A 22431-nucleotide genomic window follows, 5' to 3' on the forward strand; every position below is an offset into this window, starting at 1 on the left:
GACATCAAACTAACAATGTTAATAGAAATAAATTAAAATTAAACAACCCATTAGTAGTATTATGCTATTATGCGTTTTTCAATTCGTTGCTGCAAAAAAAACTTTTAAACTAGCCACACAGTAATTGTGCTTGGATCAGTCCTCAGAGGTAAAAAAAAAAACTCCACACCTGAAGAAGGTCGAAACCTTGTGTTTTCTCTCTTCTCTTCTCAGCGGGGAATAAACTTATTACTTATTCTTCTTAAGTATGTGTAATACATGCAAAACGAGTGAATAGATTTACTTGCTTTCTCAGTGACACAATAGATTTTCTCTGCCTGCTCCAGGATCCTGTCTTCTCTACTGGGTATAATGTATTTTCTGTCATGTATAATTCATTAGACACGGACCAGTTAGACCATTATAACTGGACTGGAAAAGCTCAGTATCTTCCTGTCCTTACTGCTTCGATGACAAGCAGGAGACTTTACTGCTTGGTTTTAAATGAGGCGTATCTGGGCTGGGAGATGAATTGTTACAATCGAGGGAGCGGACTGGCATTGGAATTCGATTTCATCCATTCACTTCAGTGGCTGGACACTTCCTCAGTTAAAAAGCCTATAGTTGTATAAATATTTCAGAATACAAAAGTACTTTTTTGTTACAACACATTCTTTTCCGTCAAAGAATTCACAAAGATTAGGTGTTTTTTCATAGCATAGCATTCATGTCCCGATTTCAACATTACTATATAGCATTAAATGTTACTATATGTCTCTACAAATGTATATTGTATCAATCCAGTATACCTAGGAAGTTACATGACATGAAACAGATGAAACAGTGAAAAGTCTTCTGGTACTTAGCATCTTTAAAATAGATTTCCTAATTTCTTGTGTTCGTAACCCATATATTACAGGATGTAACAGAGGGGGAATTACCACAATATGTAATGACATCATTAGATTTACATATGTCGGCACGTAAAGTTCCAATCGATTGTAGATAACAGAGAAAAGAGTTGCCATGGAGAAATTGGCAAAAGTGATTAAATGGGGGGCACACGTGCTCCAGGCTTTCCTCTGTGCTTCCTTTGAAGCTTTCACACTTACTATAAGTATCCTTTGATAGGAGAGCACCACAAGAATGAAAGGCAGGACTACTAAACCTGTCGTGAGCAACAGGCCAAATGCATTGTTCAGTCTCGTGTCCGCACAGGACAGGTTCACAACTGCTAAGTTGTGACAAAACAGTTTATGGATGGTAAATCTGCACAGGGGAAGCCTTGAGGTCAACCACACATGTACAGATATGCCAGAAATGGGAAAGAAGTAGGAGAAGGCCAAAAGTTTCCTTACTTTTGCAGGAGTCATAATGTTGTAGTACTGCAAAGGTTTACAAATAGAGATGTAGCGGTGGTATGCCATTACAGTTAGAATTGCATATGCACAAGTGCCATAGGTAATGATGCAAAACACCTGGACTAGACAGCCAACATAGGAGCTTCCTTGAACATCCGAGAGTAGATGGTCCATTAGCTTAGGATAGAAAGCAGAGCTTCCGTACAGTCCATTCAGTGCCAGGTTAAATAAAAAAATATACATGGGTTTGTGGAGACTTGATTCCAGGTAGATCACTAGCATGAGAAAAACATTAGCAAACACTGTTAGAAGGTATGTTAATAAAGCAAAAGTAATGTACAGGTACCTTAGGTTGCCTAAAGAACCATATGAAGTAAAAATTAAAGTACCATAATAGGACGAAGAGGAGTTGCTCATTGTGCCAAATCAATCTGTCAAAAAAAAAAAAGAATTCTGAGACAGATAAACACCATAGAGAGAAAATGTAGACAAAAAGAGAAATTTTGAAAAACGTTCTGTTTTCCGATATGGGCTTTACAGTCAACCACATTTTATACACATTTATACTTAAGATATTCACTGAAATAATTCCAATATTGTGGAGGTAAAACTATAAAAAAAATATTTCAATTTAAAATCTGAATTTAAAAAATGTATTTTACTGCTACTACATTACCGTGACTGTGATCTCCTTGCTAAGGATGATGTGAGTAATGACTGCCAGAGAGCATGGTTTTATATGTACAGTCTTGTACCTCAGTGTATAGACACAGTTTTGTAATCTGATTCTATTCTAAACCCCCTCTGAGAACATTTCATTAACAGAGTACATTTGGGTTTAATTAGAAGAAGAGTGAAGTTGAACAGTAAGGGTAATCTTGAAAAAAGAATCACAAATATATTCCAAATTAACTACCTAATAAATATAATTCAAGTGAGGGGCTGCAGAGGGTGTGAGCTGAAGTGGAGATAGTAGATTATTAAAGTCAATAACGTTATTGTCATAATTGTCATTACTTTTATTATTGGTACTAATGCAAATAACAAAAATACCCAATTGGAAAAAATTATCAATTGAATGTTTGGTATTTTGGTTGATTAAATAGGATCTCTCCTGTCTGTGTGGCCTTTTGTAGATTTTTTTAACATCACAAGAAATTCACAAACCTAGTCGCTGAATCACAATGGATTGATTTCCTAGTGATATAACAAAAACGACTGCACACTTGTTACTTTGATGATTTTATTCTATGACTTTATTTTTACAGTTACCATGTAGCAAACCTTAATGTAAGCAAGAACATTGATAGTCTAGTAAAGTATGCTGTAATGGAATTTGCTGATCTGTTAAATTAGCAATCTATAATCGGATAAGAAGGAATTGATGAGGGACAATATCCTTTAATATGGGTACAATATTCTTTAATAAAAAGATAAACAATCGTATAAGTTCCTTAAAAGTGATACAGCCGTACACATTTCTCCATGACTCTCATTCGAATATTAACACCATAAAAATAAATCGTGTGTGAGTGGAAATATCATTTATCTAATTATTTAAATTTTGATTTAAAATTAATTTACAAGGAGTCTAAACATAGTCTATTTAAACACTTTTTTGGCAAAGCCAACAGCTGTGCTATGCCCCCATTCCAGAGCTTACTTTTATTCCTGAATTCTGGAATAGAATATAAATAATGCCATGCAGGATCATGTGCTGAAAATGTGGGCTGTTGATACTTTCAACTTGTAGTTTTCCACGTCGGATGAGAATGTCGTCACTCACTAACATTGTCTCCCCTGAGTCTGCAAGCTCCACAAAGAGACACAGTTCAACGTTCAGTCATTAATGGCACTTTGAAATGTCCATAGAGACCTGAATCTCTTTAATTTTTAATCACAGCTGCTAAGGACATTTTGTGAATTGGCACCCTTGGTTTATCATCTACAGCTGTTTTTCTGAAGATTTTTAGAATGCTTTTCCAAATATCTTGTGTTCTTATTCCATATATTATTGGGTGTAAAAGCGGAGGAATTACAATAAAATGCACTGACATGAAAACATTAATGCTGGTTGGCAGCTGATAATCAAAACGATTATAAATGACAGAGAAAAGAGAAGCCAAGGTGAAATTGATGAAAGTGATCAAGTGAGGCGCACATGTGCTCAAAGCTTTCCTCTGCGCTTCCTTTGTAGCTTTGAAACACACAAGCAGTATCTGGACATAAGAGTGAAGAACAACAACAAAGGGGAAAGCTGCAAAAACCACAGTCAGAAACAAACCAAAGACATTGTTGGCATTCGTATCTACACAGGACAGCTTGACAACTGCCCAGTTGTCACAGAAAAGTTTATGGATGGTAAATCTGCATAACGGAAGCCTTCCTGTTAATGTAATGTGGATCAACATACCTGAAACAGGAAGTAAATAAGCCCCAGTCAAAAGGCCCTTTACTTTTGAGGGAGTCATGATGCTGTAGTATTGTAAAGGTTTACAAATGGAGACATGCCTGTCGTATGCCATTACTGCAAGAATTGTGAATGTAAATGCACCATAAGTGGTTACACAAAACACCTGAACAAGGCAGTATATATAGGAACTCTCCTGACCGCCTGAGAGTAAGTTGTCCATTAGTTTCAAATAAAAAGCAGAGCTCCCATACAGTCCATTTAATGCCAAGTTAAATATAAAAATGTACATGGGCTTGTGCAGACCTGGTTCCAAGTAGATCACTAGCATAAGAAAAACATTTGCAAACACTGTCACAAAGTACAACAGCAAGGAAAAAAGTAAATACATGTACCGCAGGCTGTCAAGAGAGCTGTATAATGTAAACAAGAGGGCCCCATAGGTGGATGAAGAAGAGTTGATCATAACGTCAGAGCGAAAGCACCTGTGAAATAAAGCACATTTAAAACACAGTTCCACAAATGCAGAAAAAACAAGCAAGACAAGCACACACACACCTAAGATACAAAGGCATGATAACAAAATCAGAACTTCAGCCTTGCATTGTGTTTTTTTTTAAAAAAGCATTGTCTCTTCTGATGCAGATAATGTCCTGCCATTACCTTATCTGTCGTGGCGTTTGTTAGGCCTTGATTAGCTGCTGTGTAAAGAGAGGGCTAGGGATGGAGCTTTATATCTTTCTCCTCACGTGGCCACTCTTGTGTTATGTGTTTCCACTGCTCCCTGGTTAAAGGCTTTTCCTTCATCATTTTCACTGTAGCTTAATTAGTGTGCGTAGGGAAGAGAGCTGGGGGAAATACATTGACCTCTGAACACCAGAACTGCTGGCAATGTCTTTAACAATTTACATTAAAATAGCTCTCAAATATTTCATTATTAGTTTTGCCATTTTTAGCTGCTAAATTTGGAGGTATTTACGGTTTATCAGTAGGCTCATGACATACAATGTGTAAAGCTGGGCTTTTTATTTTTTATTTTTATTCACTAATTTTATTAACTATTTTTATTTATTTTATTTTTGCACTGAAGGGAGAAAAAAAGCTTAAAATACATTGTATTATGCCTTTCATATAACATACTTTGTGCCATGGTTTGGTACAGTATTTTAAATGTTAAAATTGTCCTCTGTGCTTTCCTCATGAGGACAATACTAGTGTAGGGCTTTTCTTGGGTATGCATTACCTTCTGTAGTACACTAAGCTCAAAAATAAAGTTTGAATTTTTCACTTTCCTTTTAAAGTTTTATACCACTGCTAATGCAAGAGATGGTGAAGTTCACTAGAAGAAGGGTGCATTATCTGCATCTACATTCTTTTCACTTAATGTTAACCATAAGGTTTTATTTTTTTCCTACAGTATACAGTTAGGACTTGCAATGAGCAGACAGTAACAGGTGAAGTCTGACAGAATGCAGGTAACAAATCATAGGGGAGTGTTAAAATCTGGGCAAGGGATGGGTTTCACAGATCTCTGACTTTATACTTGAATTTAAGCAATTTAAAGGTACTGAGAAAAAAGACGTAGATAGAAAAAAAAGGATTTTACACAGATTTTACACTACTAGAAATGATTATTTTTTTTATCTGTATTTATTTTCCTTGGCAGTTTTTTTTTTATTTTGAACTCTAATAACAAAGAGAAAATATTCTACTCATTCATTTTATGTTTTTTTATTGATATTTATTTTTTAAATAAAATGTTGTCAAAAGTACATAAAACAAGTTTAGCTATGCAAAAGTAGCAAGGGTTCTAATTAATAATGTACTGTAGTAAGGATTGATGTAAGGTACAGCAAGTATGAACTCTAAAGCGTATGGTGAATCAGATTAAAGTGTATCTACAAATAATTTAGTGACATAATGCAGAACCCTGAGCCTGTAACTGACTGTAAAAAGATTATTAAACTCTTATTTACAAAACTTAATCTAAAGTGATAACCCTTGCCCTAGTGTAAATTATATGGAAATGTACAATATTACCATTGTATTTTTTTCCATTTGGAAAGGAACTTAAAATATCAAATGACCAACAAAAGAATGGAACACTCTGGATGGTATGGGCTTTAATAGAAAAGTGTCAAACAGAAGTTCGGTAAGGAGGTCAAGTTCCAATCTCGTCTATTTTTTCCTGCCAGCGTGAAAATATCATGCTCATTGCAGAACCCCGATAAAGATTAAGCTCATCTTCACCTTTATCAGCAGACTTGCAGAAGCTCCTTGTTTCATCCGTCATTAAAGCAGGGAGTTCTGGCATCCACATACATTTGAAGCTCACTGTTCAAATCACACCTATTTTCTAACTTAATTCGAGCTTGAGCAGGCTATTAAAATACTAGTGTAGTGATGTGGAGTTATTATTTACTGCAACAATCAGAAAATCTAATGGTTAATTAAAAGAGTACTCGACAATGGACCTGAGGTTTTGGGAAGAAAATGGACTACCGACTTGATAGTGTCCATCTGCACTATACTGTAATCCTTATACAGTATGTTCAGCTTTGATGCAGTTTTACGATGTCACTAATCAAAGGGGCCCATAAGCACATTCCTCTACATTTAGAGAGGCCCATACTGCCTTATCAAGGCAACAGAAAGATTATTAAAAATCTTTATTATCACTTAATTCTTAGTGTAACAATAGGTCTTGTTACTAAACAAGTTAAGATTCATTATGATGTGTTGACACTACACACTACAAAAAGAGGGTTTTACTTTGAAAATACAGGTTGAGAATCCCTTATCCCAAATTCCTGGGACTGAAAGTGTTGCGGATTTTGGATTTTTTCTGATTTCTGAATATTTTTAGATTGATTGCATCTATAAAATGGGACAGCTTGGGGATGGAACCCAAGTCTAAACACGATATCCATTTACATTTCATAATAAAGCTTATTCATATACCCTGAATGTAGTTTTATATAAATTTTTAATAATTTTTTAAACATAATACCATCAGAAAGATAAGATATCAGTCTCCACCTACGATGTCATGTTTTGATTAAAAGGTTACAGTACACGTACGCCACTTGTATTTTATTTTTTACTATAAAGGTATTAACTTTTATGTAAGGTATAAAAACAAAGCATTGAATATGATTACAAGTAAATAAAATGAAAACTCATAGCAGTGTACAACAGCAGTGCGTGGTGGAACTATCCCGCACTTTGTAGAGGTTTCCATTTGTGGCGTGTCATGTCAGCATAAAAAAAACTTTCAGATTTTGGAGGTTTTCGTATTTTGGAATTTCGGATTAAGGATTTTCAACCTGTATTAGTTTCGAGAAGATATCTGCTTTAGTGCAGGTTGAAAGACAGTCATTTGTTCCCTTTAAACAGGAACAATTTATTTTAGAACTGCTTGTATTTTATTTAAGATTTTTATTTAAGTGAAAAATTCTCTTGTCAATCTAAACGGCGCAGTTTTGTTTGTGACAAGAACTGCATTTACCTACACCACATTACTTTGCAGAATGACTATGGGCCTGAATTCTGTACAAGCTGTGCATTACTTCTTCATGGAATATTCTTTATATGTAGTAAAATCAGATCGTGTTAACTATGTTATATAAATGTCTCTAATTAATGTTAATACAATGAGAGAGAAAAAGATTTTGCAAAGGAATAAAATACTGCCAATTGCAGTTTTTCAGGTTTCAGGTGCAGTTCTAGGTCATATATCCACTACATTAAACATTATGCAGTATTTTGAACAGTGGTGCCTCAAAACAAAGACTAGAGATTGTTTTCATCAGGGCTGGGGGCAATAATTATGGTATTGCAGCAGCATCTGCTGTCTGCTTTTGTTAACCTAAGGAAACCATATCATTCCCCACCCCAGCTCATGCAAACTGACTGAGACCTGATTGAGGCCAGTAATTATGTGATTACTGCGTCATTTGAGAGATTCCATCTAAACCCTGTTTGTGATGGAGGATTTTAGATTTAGAGAACAGAACAGAGTGCCGAGTCCCTGGCTATACTCACAGTTTTATTCCAAGCCGACTTTAATCTAGAAGCCTGAGCCTGCAGTGCTTTATAAAATAAAGCATGAAGCAAAATCCAGTTTTGCTTAAATCTAGAAGCTAGTCATTCATGGTCAGTGCTTATTGGGTGCAGAGACAAAAAACAGTGCCAGGTGCAGCAGATTGTCATTAACACTGCAGAGACCAGATGTCAGCACAAAGGTGAGCAGGAGGTATTGTTAAAATCCAGGTGAGGGTTCTTGCCACTCCCAAAGGAATAAAATGAGAGGGACATAAACATATGAAAAACAAAACATAAGGCAGAGGTATTAAAGAACTGTTTATGCCACATACAGTACAGTACATAAGTTTCCTTCTGTTTATATGATGTATTTTTACATTTTACAATCATAGTTTTTGTTTGGAAAATTAAAAAGTCTCATGATAAACAATGATCAACATTGCCATCTTCCATAACCTTTATTTTATATAGCATGTTTTGGAACGCATCAAAAAAGTAACTTATATTCACTTATTTTCACAAAGTGAAATTTATATAGGTTTTTGTTGTTTATGTAGAGCAACAATTTATCTACTCTGCAATAAATGTGTCAAATGTGTCTTAAAAAAAGACTATATTACATTTTACAGCTTTACTGTAAATGTGTGTTTTAAAAAACATTTAAATAACTGTAGTGCTGAAATAAATGATCAATTATAGTCTCATGCATTTCTATGCTAAGTGTTTACTTAATTGTTAAGTATTTTGCAACAAATGGTCCTAGCTTAATATATTTACATTTCTTTGCATTGATCTACAGTACAAAGCACAAAATGTTTTCACTAGGAATGACAACGCCCAAGATCAAAGCTGGATGAGCTATTGAACTATTATGGAGAGGATCTTGGCTTAACCTGCTTAGCCGAGAGCTGACCTCCTGGCCATAGGACAAGGAGTAGCTGCAGAGGTGGAGGTGGGATGCAAAAGTCACACGCGAGGGAGAGTAGGAAATCACGTTGGTATTTATAAAGTTTGGTGGAGGAAGGATGACAGGAGCGATTGCTAACTACTGAGAGCCGAGTACGATTGACCACGGTTGTCACCCCTCCCGAACTTTTGTTATAAACTCCGTTTATCATAATATACATTTGTACAGTATTACTAACAGAAGAAAATTATAAAAAATACTGCAGCCTCATAAACAAAGATAATCTAAAAATATAACTATGTTTTAACATACAGTAACATGGTACAGTATGAGATCTGGTATGGTATTAGACCTGACAAAAATAAAGAATTAATTGTATTTATCTGTAATTAATCTATTACGTATTATGTCGAGACTTGAATGTTGAAGAGCTGCATTCCTTGTTTACTCCGTTACTGGAATGAGTGAATGACTTTGTCAGTTACAATTCACATAAATTGTATTTTTGGTAAAAGGACTTGTCTGCCCTTTTAAGTGTTGTCTAGATATTGTAATGGTTTTGTTTCATTTTTCTGTAAACAAAAAATACCCTGGAGGAAATACAGGGCAGAATGGTAGCTTCATTTCTTAAAAACACAGTTTCATATTTTATCTCAAAATGATCATAGTGGCTATTTAAGAAAAAAAAGGTTCATACAGTAAGTGGAAAACATTTAAACATTTGTTTCATTTTTTACTTGAAAGTCATGAAGAACACTACACGTTTTGGTTGACTGGCCTGCCGTATAGTATGAAAAACACTGCAAGTTTAAAAAAAAAATTAACATAGCTCTTACAAATAACCCAAGAAATCAAATAGAAATGAGAGCAGATCCAGAAAATTGCATTGTAGGGTTTAATGTCCTTCATGACAACAAATAGATCATACAGGCTGATTGCTGTGAGCACGAAAAGTGTTACACAAGATACTGCTTAGACCGGGATGTCTGTAAAATGATCACAGGAGAGGAAGTTTCTTTTTTAAAGCCATTTACACCATTCTCTCACTTACCCTTTCATACTACTTGTTCTCACATTTCAATAAAGCAAGATACCGTGTTTACTGTCTACATTACTAATACAGTATAATTACTTTATGTGAGTTGAGGATATGTCTTTTCTTGCTGTTGACCGAAAAAATTTTTTTTTCCTCTTTAAGCATTTAATAAATACTAAAACATTCACCCTTCAATCGTGCATCAGTAAGCCTATTTCTGGAAAGCGACACAGCAGAATTACATCTTGAACTGGAGATCAGTCCATCACAGTGCACAACACTTAGAAAATGGGCAATTTAGTGACATATGTAAAGTAACTAACCTGGATAGGATGGGAGGTAGGAGGAAAACAAAACATCAAAGTACCTGGAGAAAAACTATGAGAGCACAGACAGAACATCTCCACAAAGAAGGCCACCCAAGAGCTGTGAGTCAACAGCACGCCCCCCCATCACAAACGGGCCACTTAATACTAAAACAGGTGGAATTTCATATCATTAAAGCTGTTTTCACAAGATGGTTCAAAATCATACACTAAACATTGCAGATGTTCCACACGCCAAACCTGAGAACATTAACAAACTCCTGTACTGTCCTTCTGATTTTCTTTGTTTCAATTAAAAAGCAAACCTTAAATACTTACACAATTATTGTAGACTTGTGTCATTTTCACTGGCATATTATTTTTTTTACACTTTTATATTCCTCAGTGAATTGAATTCCTGCCAAACTTTAGAAAGTCAGATTTTATTAGCACATTGGTACAGTAATTGACGACGCTTTCTTAAAGTGAGCCCCGGGTTGAGTTATACTTGCCTGTTTACCAAGCAGCTTTCGAATACATTTCCTGATTTCCTGAGTCCTGATCCCGTATATAATGGGATGCAACAGAGGAGGTATCACAACAAAATGCACTGATATCATGATATTGACACCAGCTGGTACCTGCTGCACGTCAAAGCGATTGTATATCAAAGCAAACAGAACAGCAATGGAGAAGTTGATGAAAGTGATTAAATGGGGCGCACATGTGCTCAGGGCTTTCCTTTGTGCTTCCTTTGAAGTCTTCAGGCTTATCATCAGTATTTTAGAGTATGTAAAAATAACAAAGAACATTGGGAGGATGACAAAAATAACTACCAGAAGGAGTCCGAAGACATTATTCAAGTTGGTATTGATGCAAGAGTTCTTGACAACTGCCCAGTTGTCACAAAACAGCCTGTGTATTTTCAGCTCACACAATGGGAGTCTGGCTGTCAACACTGTATTAATAGATGTGCCCAACACGGGAAAAAAATAAGAAAACATTAGAAGTCTCTTCACTTTTTCATTCGTGATTATTCTATAGTACAGCAGTGGTTTACAGATGGAGACGTAGCGGTCGTACGCCATGACAGTCAGGATTGCGTACGCACAGGTCGCATAACTGCTCATGCAGAAGACTTGGACTAGACAGCCTACATAGGAGCTTCCCTGAACTTCAGAGAGAAGATTGTCCAGGAGTTGAGGATAAAAAGCAGAGCTTCCATATAGTCCGTTCAGAGCCAGGTTAAACAAAAATATATACATGGGCTTATGCAGGCTTGGCTCCATGTAGATAACCACCATGAGGAAAATATTCGCAACGAGAGTGATAAGATACACCATGAGCGCAAGAGTGAAATAGAGATGGTGGAGGGAGCTGAGCGAGCCATAGGAAGTAAAAATCACAGACACGCTGTAGTAAGGGACGGAAGAATTGTGCATTATCATTGTCCCCTTAAACTGAGACACCTGTTAAGAAAAACAGACCCAAATACATTTTAATAAGATTATTTTATTGTTACTATTGAATTTTAAAGTTCTTTAAAGAAACAAGCTTAAAGGATATATGTACTAGATTGCAATAAAACAGTGAATAGCTTACTAGAGTTTACAAGTCTGAACACAGAAATAAAACTTTAGCATTACACATTAAAGATGATCTAAAAAGAACAAGTGCATAGTAGCCTATGGAGCCAGTAAAGATACCTCTGTTCAACATGATCCTTACCTTCACCATTGCTGTGCTTTGGGCACTGGTATCAGAAGTGCTGTTAAATATATAGACATTTTATCTCTTTGGGAATAATAACATTCCCCGTATGCAGACTCTTTTTTTGTTTGTCCTTGGAGAGGCATCAAAAATGTATGAGGCTTTTAGAAGGTTACTAAGAGAAGAAGTACGTTTGGGACTTTCTAATACAACCACAAACAAAAAGCAGCAGTAACAGTAACTCCAGAAATATACATGTTGCAACACTTTATGAATTGTCAGAATTTAATTTGTCATGAGGTCTACTTGAGCATCAGTCATCTTTCTCTTCATTGCACTGAGACGAATTGTTAGAGGACACTGAAGTGACATTTGTCCAGATTTCAACAAGTACAGGGCATTTCTTCCTGTTATGGAAGGAGTACACGTAACTGTGTTTCCCTGCTGAATTCCCAGTTACTCCTTCCACCAGGTTAAGACAAATGTATTTGTGCAGTTAAGAACTGCTAATTAATCCCCTACTTCACACAGTTGCAAGACTTTGCTCATAAATTCTAAAAATACATTTGAATAAATCTATACATTCACAAACTCTTAGGCCACTTTGATATCTTAAAGAAACAATTGGGCTCTTGCTATTATATCAATTGCTTTTGAACTGTAAAAATATATAGATTATGCAATTTATTTTGAATTTAATAGTATCAAAATGTCACATAAGCTATTTTTATTATATAAATTGAAAATCTGCATATCAAGACAGTCAATGTTCAGTGTCACTCAAAATGTCCTACTGGTAGACACAAGCAAACAAAACAGCAGTTTATTTAGTGTCATCAAAGAACATAAAATTCTCACTGAGATGTTTCATATTTCTTAAGGGGTACATATACTAATTGATTTGGCTCCTGCAAATTAGAATCTACTGCTTTCAGTTTACAAATAAAAAATTATTGAAAGACCACATCCAGTAACTTTTATCCATTATATACAGTAAAACCATGAAAACAAACATGTAAGAAAAATGTGCTTTGTAACAATCCTGTGATTTCTTTGGTGTATGTTATCTTTTATTTTTCTAAAAAAAAAAAAAAATCAACCTTTTCCATTCAGAACAATTGTAAAGTTTTGTTACAACACTTCATGATGAGAAGGAAACAAACATGTGGACAGTTGAAAAATATTACTGCTCCAGGGCAGAGTGGTGGCTCTGTGGATAAGGAGCTGTGCCTGTGCCTGTGGCTGGAAGGTATCTGGTTCAAATCCCACATCTACAGTAGCAGAGGAATCCTACTCTGTTGGGCAAGGCCCTGAACCCCAGCTGCTCCAGGGGTGCTGTACAATGGCAGACCCTGTGTTCTGATACCAAGCTTCTCTCCCTGTCTGTGTGTCTCATGGAGAGCAAGCTGTGGTATGCAAAAAAAGATGAATTTCTAATACAAGAAATTATATATGGCTAATAAAGTGATCCTTTCACCTTTGAATTGTCTGTTCCCCATTTATAAGGTTTTAGCGCCATCTCGTGCTGTAATGAGCTAGAACACTGAACTCCAGAAAGATATGGTTTAATGCACATGGCACCTGATAGCATAACTAGAAGCAGACATTTAAATGTAATAAGCATCATAAAAAATTAGCTTAAAATTTTCATTTATTTATATGAGGGATTTTTGACTAAAGATTGTAAATGTCTTTATTAGGTATTAACTGAAACCTGTTATATATGTAATCTATATAAAAAAACAAATCTTACAATAATTTATAGTTTATAAACACCACACAATGCAAAAACACATTAATGATGAAGAATACTACAATGCATTATAAACAAATAGTAAAATTGTATTTATGATCTACAGTAAGTAGACATAATCTGTTTTAAAGTATTACTTAGAAAGTACACTTGAAAATGATTTACTGTAGCATGAATCTTTTTGATATATTAATTTTATATTAATTTTAATTGTATTTTTACATAAAGCAAAACTCCTTTACAGAAATATACAGTAACTGCGATTTCTTTAAAATATAGATATTTTAAAACACCACATATCAATGGAGTATGTAAAATGTTTAAAATATTGTACACAATTACAAAAACTACATGTAATAAAATGCTAGAACTAAGCATGAAGTGCAGCAAAGCTGAAATTTCATATTTTAGATATTGAAGTTTTATGCTTGTGGATCACAGTGAGTGCCTCTTCAACTACGGTCACAGAAATGCATGATTAACTTCTATGTCCACTAGATGGAAGCAAACAACTTAGGTAAAACAGATAAAAGGGTTTCAGTGAGAAGCAAGATTCTTCAGTTCTGTTCTTATTGGAACACTGTCGTCCTGGTTTCTTGGTTTCCAACTCAGCTGAGCTCTTAATTGCTGTGCATGTCTTGAGTAAAGTTTCTTTATGGATAAGTGTTTGTATCCCCTCAGTCCTCTGTGTCAGAAATACTTCCCGCTTAATCAGAATTTAGTTGCTCAAACTCATTTTAATCTTTAGCTGATTTAATAACTTGCTATCATACTGTATGTTTATTTATACAGACAACTCTAATAATGCACAGCTACAGTCTCATAAAAAGCATGGGTGTTCAAACAAGGGGTGTGCCAACACTTGAAACATCCTACAAAGTTAATACTATTTTCTAACCTCAAATTACATTATAGTCAAGTTAGCTTGGAGTTGTGCACTTCAGTAACGTCACAGTATATAGCTATTCTATTCTAGTTATATACTGTAGCTATTCTATAACAAAACACTTCACCTCATGTTTTCAGTGTCCCACTGTAATTCTCTGAAAACAAATGCACTGCAAATATTGTCTGTTTAAATCTTACTTTCCACTGTCAGGGAGTCACATAATGTACAGTATCTGGAAATTGTGAGAATGTAGTCAATTTTATAAATCAATAATGATTTTAATATAGTAATAAAATAATTCTTCACAAGAAAAAAAACTTACACGATCAATTTATATGTAGTATTTATCTTAGCATTTAAAAGATTAAAAATATTATAATCTTTAGAAAAAATGTTTGAAACTAAAAAAAATCGATGTATATTTTTATTTTATATAGGTCTATTTTATTTCACACACCATTGAATAAGCCACACTTATTATTATTACTCTTATTATTCAATACACAAACACAGGGTGCGGAGGACACGATTTGTACAATATTCGTTATATAATTACAGTTTTAAAATATGCACCAACTCGTTCATGAACGGTGTGCTGGATATTATTTCAACAAACAAAACCTTAGTGCTGGAAGCAGCTGAGGGTTAGGGCTCAGGACTCATAACTGGAAGGCTGTGTATTCAAGGCTCTGCAATGGCCAGTCGTCACCTAAAACGTTAGTTTTTTTACATTGCTAGGCCCAAGTACAATGTTGAGTTTTTCTCTAAACTGCAATGTTCATAAATTATTAAGATTATAAATCGGTAAAACCGAGAATTTATTGTCACTGGATTAAAAAGTAACCTGGAAGAGGTTCCAGAAATCATTGAAGCGTGTATAGGAGAAAAAATACAAAATTGAATGAAAATACCATAGAAATAGAAATGCATTGTAATGGCATTTGACAATATGGCAAAAATAGCCTACAAAGTAGGGAGCTGAAGCCAGAGACTCCAGTTTAGAATCAATTGGCATAAAAATGGAAACAGACATTCAATAGACTTGAACAATGCGACTGCTATACAATCACACTAATAACCCCTAGCTCTACCCAAGGAACCGCCCGAGGGGCCGAGCACTTGACGCCATAAGTCAATATTTACTTAAGACAAACATCACATTTCATAGTATCTCACTAACAAAACCCAAAACATCTTTACTAAAAAAACATATATCAATCGGAAATAGACAACCAGAGTTACATGCTAAGTAATCAATAACCCAGCAAAACATGACCGCAAAAACCCCAAAAAAGGAAAAGTTTTTTTCCTTGTTCGGGGCATCCGCAAGACTTGAGCATTCCTCGTAGCCAGATTTGAAGAAAACGGAGAGCTATTGGCTGTTGCAACTGAATTTTGAAACTGACCTCCTCGGAAAGGCTGGTCTGATTGGTGGAAAACACTGCCAATCATTGTATTTTCAGCCATTCATAGTCCTTACGGGATGGGACTTCCTCTAGGAGCCTCAGGCTGCATTCTAGCTGTAATCCAGCTGTCAGTCACTGACACAGCGGGTGGTAAGCAATCAGATTCATCTCAGTGGTCATTCTTTTCCAGTTTTTTACACCTACAGCATTTTTTTCCATTTCTAACAGAAGAAAAAGGCTCTTTAGCAGTGCCTAAAGGCTTTTTATAGGTGGATGCTGCACATTGGTGGTGGTGGAGGGGAGTCCCCATTACCTGTAAAGCGCTTTGAGTGGAGTGTCCAGAAAAAGCGCTATATAACTTATATAGTTATATATAACTCATATATAACTTATATAAGTGTAAGAAATTATTATTATTATTATTATTATTATTATTATTATTATTAATTATTTTTATAGCAATAGCATCTACACATTTTTATTGACTTTCAATAATTTTTATACGTTTTTCAAGGATGCGTGAAATTGCTTGTATTTTAAGTGATTTAATACCAGAATATTCTGTTTTTAATTTAAACATCAGTGAGCTACTTTGTTTTGGAAAATTTGAACTACAGAATTAGCCATTCAGAATGCACGCAGAGTAGTGCTGCAGATTGTGTTGTGCACATCTTAAGACACTGTAGCATGCAAACATTTGGATATTTAATACTTGATTTATATGAAATTGAATATTTAAATACTATGATATGTAAAATCATATATGTAAGGTATGAATGGTACATTAGGTATATATTATGTTATACTTCAGTTCTTATTTTCAGCTACCCAAATTTCCTTTACTTGGAAAATTCCATATAAATATTCCATATTAAGAGTATTGAAACACAGGAGAGAAACGCATCATAAGTGCCACTTATCGATTGTCTTTGGCCAGTGAATTACACAACGCAATGCACCGAGTTACGGGGAATGCTTTTGGAAGAAATACTGTGCATTCTGAGTATAAATCATTTGTAAGATCATACGGGGTTGATACAAGCGGATGTGAAAAATTGTGATGGAGCTTAATAAACAATTTATATTTCTCAGATGTGGTAACCTTTAACAAGATCTTTATTTTTTGGTATTTCAATTAAGAACACTGGGCTTTTTCTTCCGGGCCAAGCAAAGTCTGAAACAGAGCTCACCTCCTGTCCAGACCTGCACTACTATTACACTGCTGTTCTGTACAGTATGTAACGTGAATATGCACAGTATTTGCTTTGGATAAGCAGAGCAGAGCAGATCAGAGGCCTGACCTCATATTTTCATGATACATTCCAGCGGTTAGTACTGTCTCATACTTGATGAATATTGTACCCTAAAATGGTTCAAAATGGACAAAAAAACACATATATCAAAACCTAAGCAAAAATAAATATAGTTCTGCACGTGAGCCTCATCGCATTTCCTGCATTCCTTACCAAATTGTGTGCAGATGTCTGCTGAAAATGTAATGTCCAGACCTGTTTTTTATCCTATTTGACTTTTGTCATGTGAGTCTAATTCAGGAACCCTGAAATCCAGAGAAGGTCCATATTTTTACCTGCTTTAGATTTATCTAAAGATTACCTATTGATTCATTTACATGACTGCAGGTAGCATGAAAACCAAGGTCCATGCACAACGATTCAACCCACATGGTACTTCCGCAGTTCAATTACAAGTGTAGATTCTTTCTATGTATTTGTCCCCTTTGATGGGATGAACTTTAGATTTAATAAACGATCTTAGAACTATTTTATGGGGTCCCAATAAGAAAAATAATACTTTGCTCTAAAAATTAGAATGATCATGTAGGTGGTTTTACCTGTGCTTTTACCTGTTTTAAGCTGCTGACCATTTACAGTAATGGAACAGACTTTTATTATAAGTAGTTTTTTGGTGGATTGCTCATGGATGATTAGAGTTCTGTGTCAATAGGTTTCATCATGTTACACTTCTATTGCTGCTGTGTATAGCTGAGATGTTGTATCCACTGAAGAGTCTGATAAAAGCCCTGTAGGAATAACTGGTGCATATTTTGAGAGTGGAGCCCTGGGTTTGTGTCATCTGTCCCCGAGCCTTAAGAAATGTAGCCTCATATACTGTATTATTACTAGGAAATCCAACTAACAACAAGCTACAACCTCATCAGGGGAATATGGCAAAAGGGTTTAAGAGCAGTGCAAGTTGGATCAGTGTGTGATGCCAGACAGAGGAGAAAGTGTTTCTTTTGAAACTGTAAGTTGTCATTGCTAATGCTGCTGATTATATTTATTTCCCAATTTGGCTGAAAATCAAATGTGATTGTAAAATGCAACGTAAAGGATCTTAAATATAATTGTTGTACAGTAATGATTTTTTCTTTAACTTTTATTTTTAAAATGTACCAGCCTTAGATTATGTTTTCAGATTACAATAAATAATCCCAAAAAATGAAACAAATATGACTAACTACAATTATGTCTTCTTGACATTTTGTTTCAATTGAAAGGGATATGTACAGTATACATAAACTATTCATTTGTGTTTAAATATACAGTACGTGCATGAAGGTTTTATTACACTTTTGTATTGTGTTTATGTACAATATAGATTTTAATACATTCTCTTTAATACTTTAATACAAATATTGTTGTAGTATGACATTTATTACACTTTATATTGTGTTTATTAATATATTTTAATAGATTCTGTTCAATACTGCTATTTTGTGGTAGTGTGCCATAATTATAGAGGTTTAAACATGTTTTAAAGCTGCATGGTTTTTTCTCTAACACCTGCCCTTTGAAGCTCATGTTCAACTAAATGAAACACATTAATTAAAAGCAGTTCTCTCATTTACAGGTAACGGTAATTTCAAATTACCAGCAGTGAGATTGAAATGCAGAAACAAGAAAGTGGAAATGTTTCCCACACTGAATTTCTTTTAATAGGATTTTACGGACTTGAAGAACAGCGATGGCTTCTATTCTTCCCTTTCTTTCTGATGTTCATGTTGTCTACTGCTGCTAACTCATTCCTTATATTTGTCATTAAAACACAAAGGAGTTTACACTCTCCAATGTGTGTTTTAATAGGAGCCATGGCATTTGTAGACCTGAGTCTGCCAGTATTTTTTGTCCCTAAAATGCTGCTGAGCTTCTTATTTAACTGGAATGGTATTTCTCTAGTAGGGTGTTTGGTCCAAATGTTTTTCATTCATTTCTTTGGCACATTTCAATCATCCATTCTCCTGTGGATGGCTCTGGATCGCTATGCTGCCATATGCATTCCGCTGCGGTATAATGACTACATGAACCCTTCTTCTTCTGCTAAATTTGTTGTTGCATCTGTTCTCAGAAATGGTATTTTCATTTTGGTTATTGTCATCCTCGCTGGTTATCTCTCTTACTGTTCCTCAAATGTCATTGACCATTGTTTCTGTGAACACATGGCCCTGGTAAGTTTGGCCTGTGGAAGCACGGCTGTAAATAGTATTGTGGGGTTGACCACAATTTTCTGTGTAACAACACTTGACTGTGTGATTATGGTTGTCTCTTATGTCAAAATTTTCATTTTGGTCTTTAAAACAGCATCAGGAAAATCTTCCCAAAAAGCAATTCATACCTGTATTACCCACATAATAGTCATGTGTGTTTCTTACTTCTGTGCTATGACAGCTTTTTTTGCATACAGGATTAAAAATTCTATCTCTCCCAACGTCCGTGTACTAATAAGTACAATGTATCTACTTTTTCCCAGCTGTTTTAATCCAATAATTTATGGGATCAGAACAAAAGAGATAAGAGAGCAGATACTCAAACTAATTAAAAGAACACAAGTAGCACAAACCTCTGTTAAAGTGTCAAGTGTGAATCACAACTGACATGGAGGAATGATTGACTCGTTACTGTGAAATATACTGATTCAGCATAATTTCAAATAATGACATTATTTTAAATGCATGGAGATAATATAAAAACTAAGAAGTACAGTATATCAGCGATGTCCTTCCAAAATTGTAATAAACTGCAACAGTCCAAAATCCTGTACCTTCTTTTATATAATCTTTAACAAATGCATTTAAAACTCAGTAATTATTTTTTATTTATTTTTGTTCTTATTTTCTTCATTTGAATTTTGTTTTCTTTTTGTAAAAGACCAGGATGAACTGTATTCTTGCTTAATTTAGGTACGATGACATTTTCCAAAACGGAACATTCTGTCAGGCTTTCACACTGTATTACTTTCAGCTGGGTCCTTAATCACTGGTGACCATTGATGCATGTTATTGATCTGCTTAATTGTTTAGATGTCTTCCTACACTTTCTCCTTGGTTTAAAAAATACCCTGAATAAATTGTGTTTTAAATAACTTCAGTATATAGAACGTGAACTTCTTTATTTGCAAAACAAAGAAACATTTTGCAAAATTTGCTTTCTTTATTTTTTATGAAAAATCTTTTAGTGATCAATCCATTATTGACAGCCACAGGTGAGAATGATAATATTTCAAACAGTTGCTCTGATTTATCTTTCTACAAACTGGTTATATTGAGAAATTTTAGAACTCAGGAACTGGCACAGAGAAACCTTTTTATGACGTGGAAGATGTTTTAAAATTGCACCTAAAATATAAAATTCAAAATCAATTTGCCTGTGATTAAAAACATGGATAGGTAAAAAACACAAGAAGTCACAGCGATGCCCAAGGACTAAGACTGATAGCTACTGCTGCAGTATAAACTCGTGAACTAAACATATGCATTAACAGTCTTATTACTTCCTTCTCTGGATTTTTAATTTACTCGTATAAGAGTAAAGAGTCTATTAGCAGTTCACTTCATTATATTTTCTATCTGTATTTAGGTAGAAATCCCAGACAATTTAGCTGATGTAATGATGTAACCTTGCTCAATTCAGTTTGGAATTCAGTTTATGCAGCAAGCCCTGGAGTTTTGTGAGCCCTCATGAGAATGTGACGGTTTCCCAGGGAAACCGCTAGATGAGAGATGTCATAATGGGCACGATCATGACACGAAATAATCATTTTAATTAATTGCTTGGATTTTAATTAATTATTTAACGCCAGCACATTCTGTTTTTCTTTACACACCCGTGAGCTGCCTTGCTTTGCAAAAATTGAAGTAAATCATTTGCAAGATAATATGGGATCGATGCTAGTACATGAAAAAGACATAGTGATGGTGCTAAAAAACAATTCATATTTCTCAGTAACCTTCAAAAAGATCTTTTCCTTGGTGTTTTCATTATACGGATTGGGCTTTTTTTTTCCTGAGTAAAAAAAGAGACAAATCTCAAAGTCTCAAACAGAGCTCACCTCTTGTCCAGACCATGCACCACTGTTACATTGTTGTTCTGTATGTAATGTGAATGTGCACAATTTTTGCTTTGGATAAGCAGAGCCGAGCAGATCAGAGGCCTGACCTCATATTTTCATGATACATTCCAGCGGTTAGTACTGTCTCATACCTGATGAATATTGTACCCTAAAATGGTTCAAAATGGACAAAAAAACACAAATATCAAAACCTAAGCAAAAATAAATATAGTTCTGCACGTGAGCCTCATCGCATTTCCTGCATTCCTTACCAAATTGTGTGCAGATGTCTGCTGAAAATGTAATGTCCAGACCTGTTTTTTATCCTATTTGACTTTTGTCATGTGAGTCTAATTCAGGAACCCTGAAATCCAGAGAAGGTCCATTTTTTTACCTGCTTTAGATTTATGTAAAGATTACCTATTGATTCATTTACATGACTGCAGGTAGCATGAAAACCAAGGTCCATGCACAACGATTCATCCCACATGGTACTTCCGCAGTTCAATTACAAGTGTAGATTCTTTCTATGTATTTGTCCCCTTTGATGGGAAGAACTTTAGATTTAATAAACGATCTTAGAACTATTTTATGGGGTCCCAATAAGAAAAATAATACTTTGCTCTAAAAATTAGAATGATCATGTAGGTGGTTTTACCTGTGCTTTTACCTGTTTTAAGCTGCTGACCATTTACAGTAATGGAACAGACTTTTATTATAAGTAGTTTTTTGGTGGATTGCTCATGGATGATTAGAGTTCTGTGTCAATAGGTTTCATCATGTTACACTTCTATTGCTGCTGTGTATAGCTGAGATGTTGTATCCACTGAAGAGTCTGATAAAAGCCCTGTAGGAATAACTGGTGCATATTTTGAGAGTGGAGCCCTGGGTTTGTGTCATCTGTCCCCGAGCCTTAAGAAATGTAGCCTCATATACTGTATTATTACTAGGAAATCCAACTAACAACAAGCTACAACCTCATCAGGGGAATATGGCAAAAGGGTTTAAGAGCAGTGCAAGCTGGATCAGTGTGTGATGCCAGACAGAGGAGAAAGTGTTTCTTTTGAAACTGTAAGTTGTCATTGCTAATGCTGCTGATTATATTTATTTCCCAATACCACTGAAAATCAAATGTGATTGTAGAATGTAATGTAAAGGATCTTAAATATAACTGTTGTACAGTAATGATTTTTTCTTTAACTTTTATTTTTAAAATGTACCAGCCTTAGATTATGTTTTCAGATTACAATAAATAATCCCAAAAAATGAAACAAATATGACTAAC

General features: G+C 34.9%; 4 protein-coding genes across 4 annotated transcripts; 1 reads left to right on the plus strand and 3 right to left on the minus strand.

Annotated features, from left to right (window-relative positions):
* Positions 1-788: 788 nt before the first annotated feature.
* LOC148657849 (olfactory receptor 1E16-like) lies at positions 789-1757 on the minus strand. The gene has a single exon (XM_088638293.1). It carries the CDS (start codon positions 1755-1757, stop codon positions 789-791), a length of 969 nt encoding a protein of 322 aa, XP_088494419.1.
* Positions 1758-3226: 1469 nt separating this feature from the next.
* LOC148657850 (olfactory receptor 52L1-like) lies at positions 3227-4216 on the minus strand. Its single transcript, XM_088638296.1, has one exon. The coding sequence runs from the start codon at positions 4214-4216 to the stop codon at positions 3227-3229; it is 990 nt and encodes a 329-aa protein (XP_088494422.1).
* Positions 4217-10488: 6272 nt separating this feature from the next.
* On the minus strand, positions 10489-11490 carry LOC148657851 (olfactory receptor 52D1-like). Its single transcript, XM_088638297.1, has one exon. The coding sequence runs from the start codon at positions 11488-11490 to the stop codon at positions 10489-10491; it is 1002 nt and encodes a 333-aa protein (XP_088494423.1).
* Positions 11491-18708: 7218 nt separating this feature from the next.
* On the plus strand, positions 18709-19766 carry LOC148657852 (olfactory receptor 52K1-like). The gene has a single exon (XM_088641886.1). The coding sequence runs from the start codon at positions 18709-18711 to the stop codon at positions 19690-19692; it is 984 nt and encodes a 327-aa protein (XP_088498012.1). The 3' UTR covers positions 19693-19766.
* Positions 19767-22431: the final 2665 nt, after the last annotated feature.

This window comes from Lepisosteus platostomus, chromosome 7, assembly GCF_059453375.1.
Source record: "Lepisosteus platostomus isolate fLepPlt1 chromosome 7, fLepPlt1.hap1, whole genome shotgun sequence".
In the NCBI taxonomy this organism is placed as follows: Eukaryota; Metazoa; Chordata; class Actinopteri; order Semionotiformes; family Lepisosteidae; genus Lepisosteus; species Lepisosteus platostomus.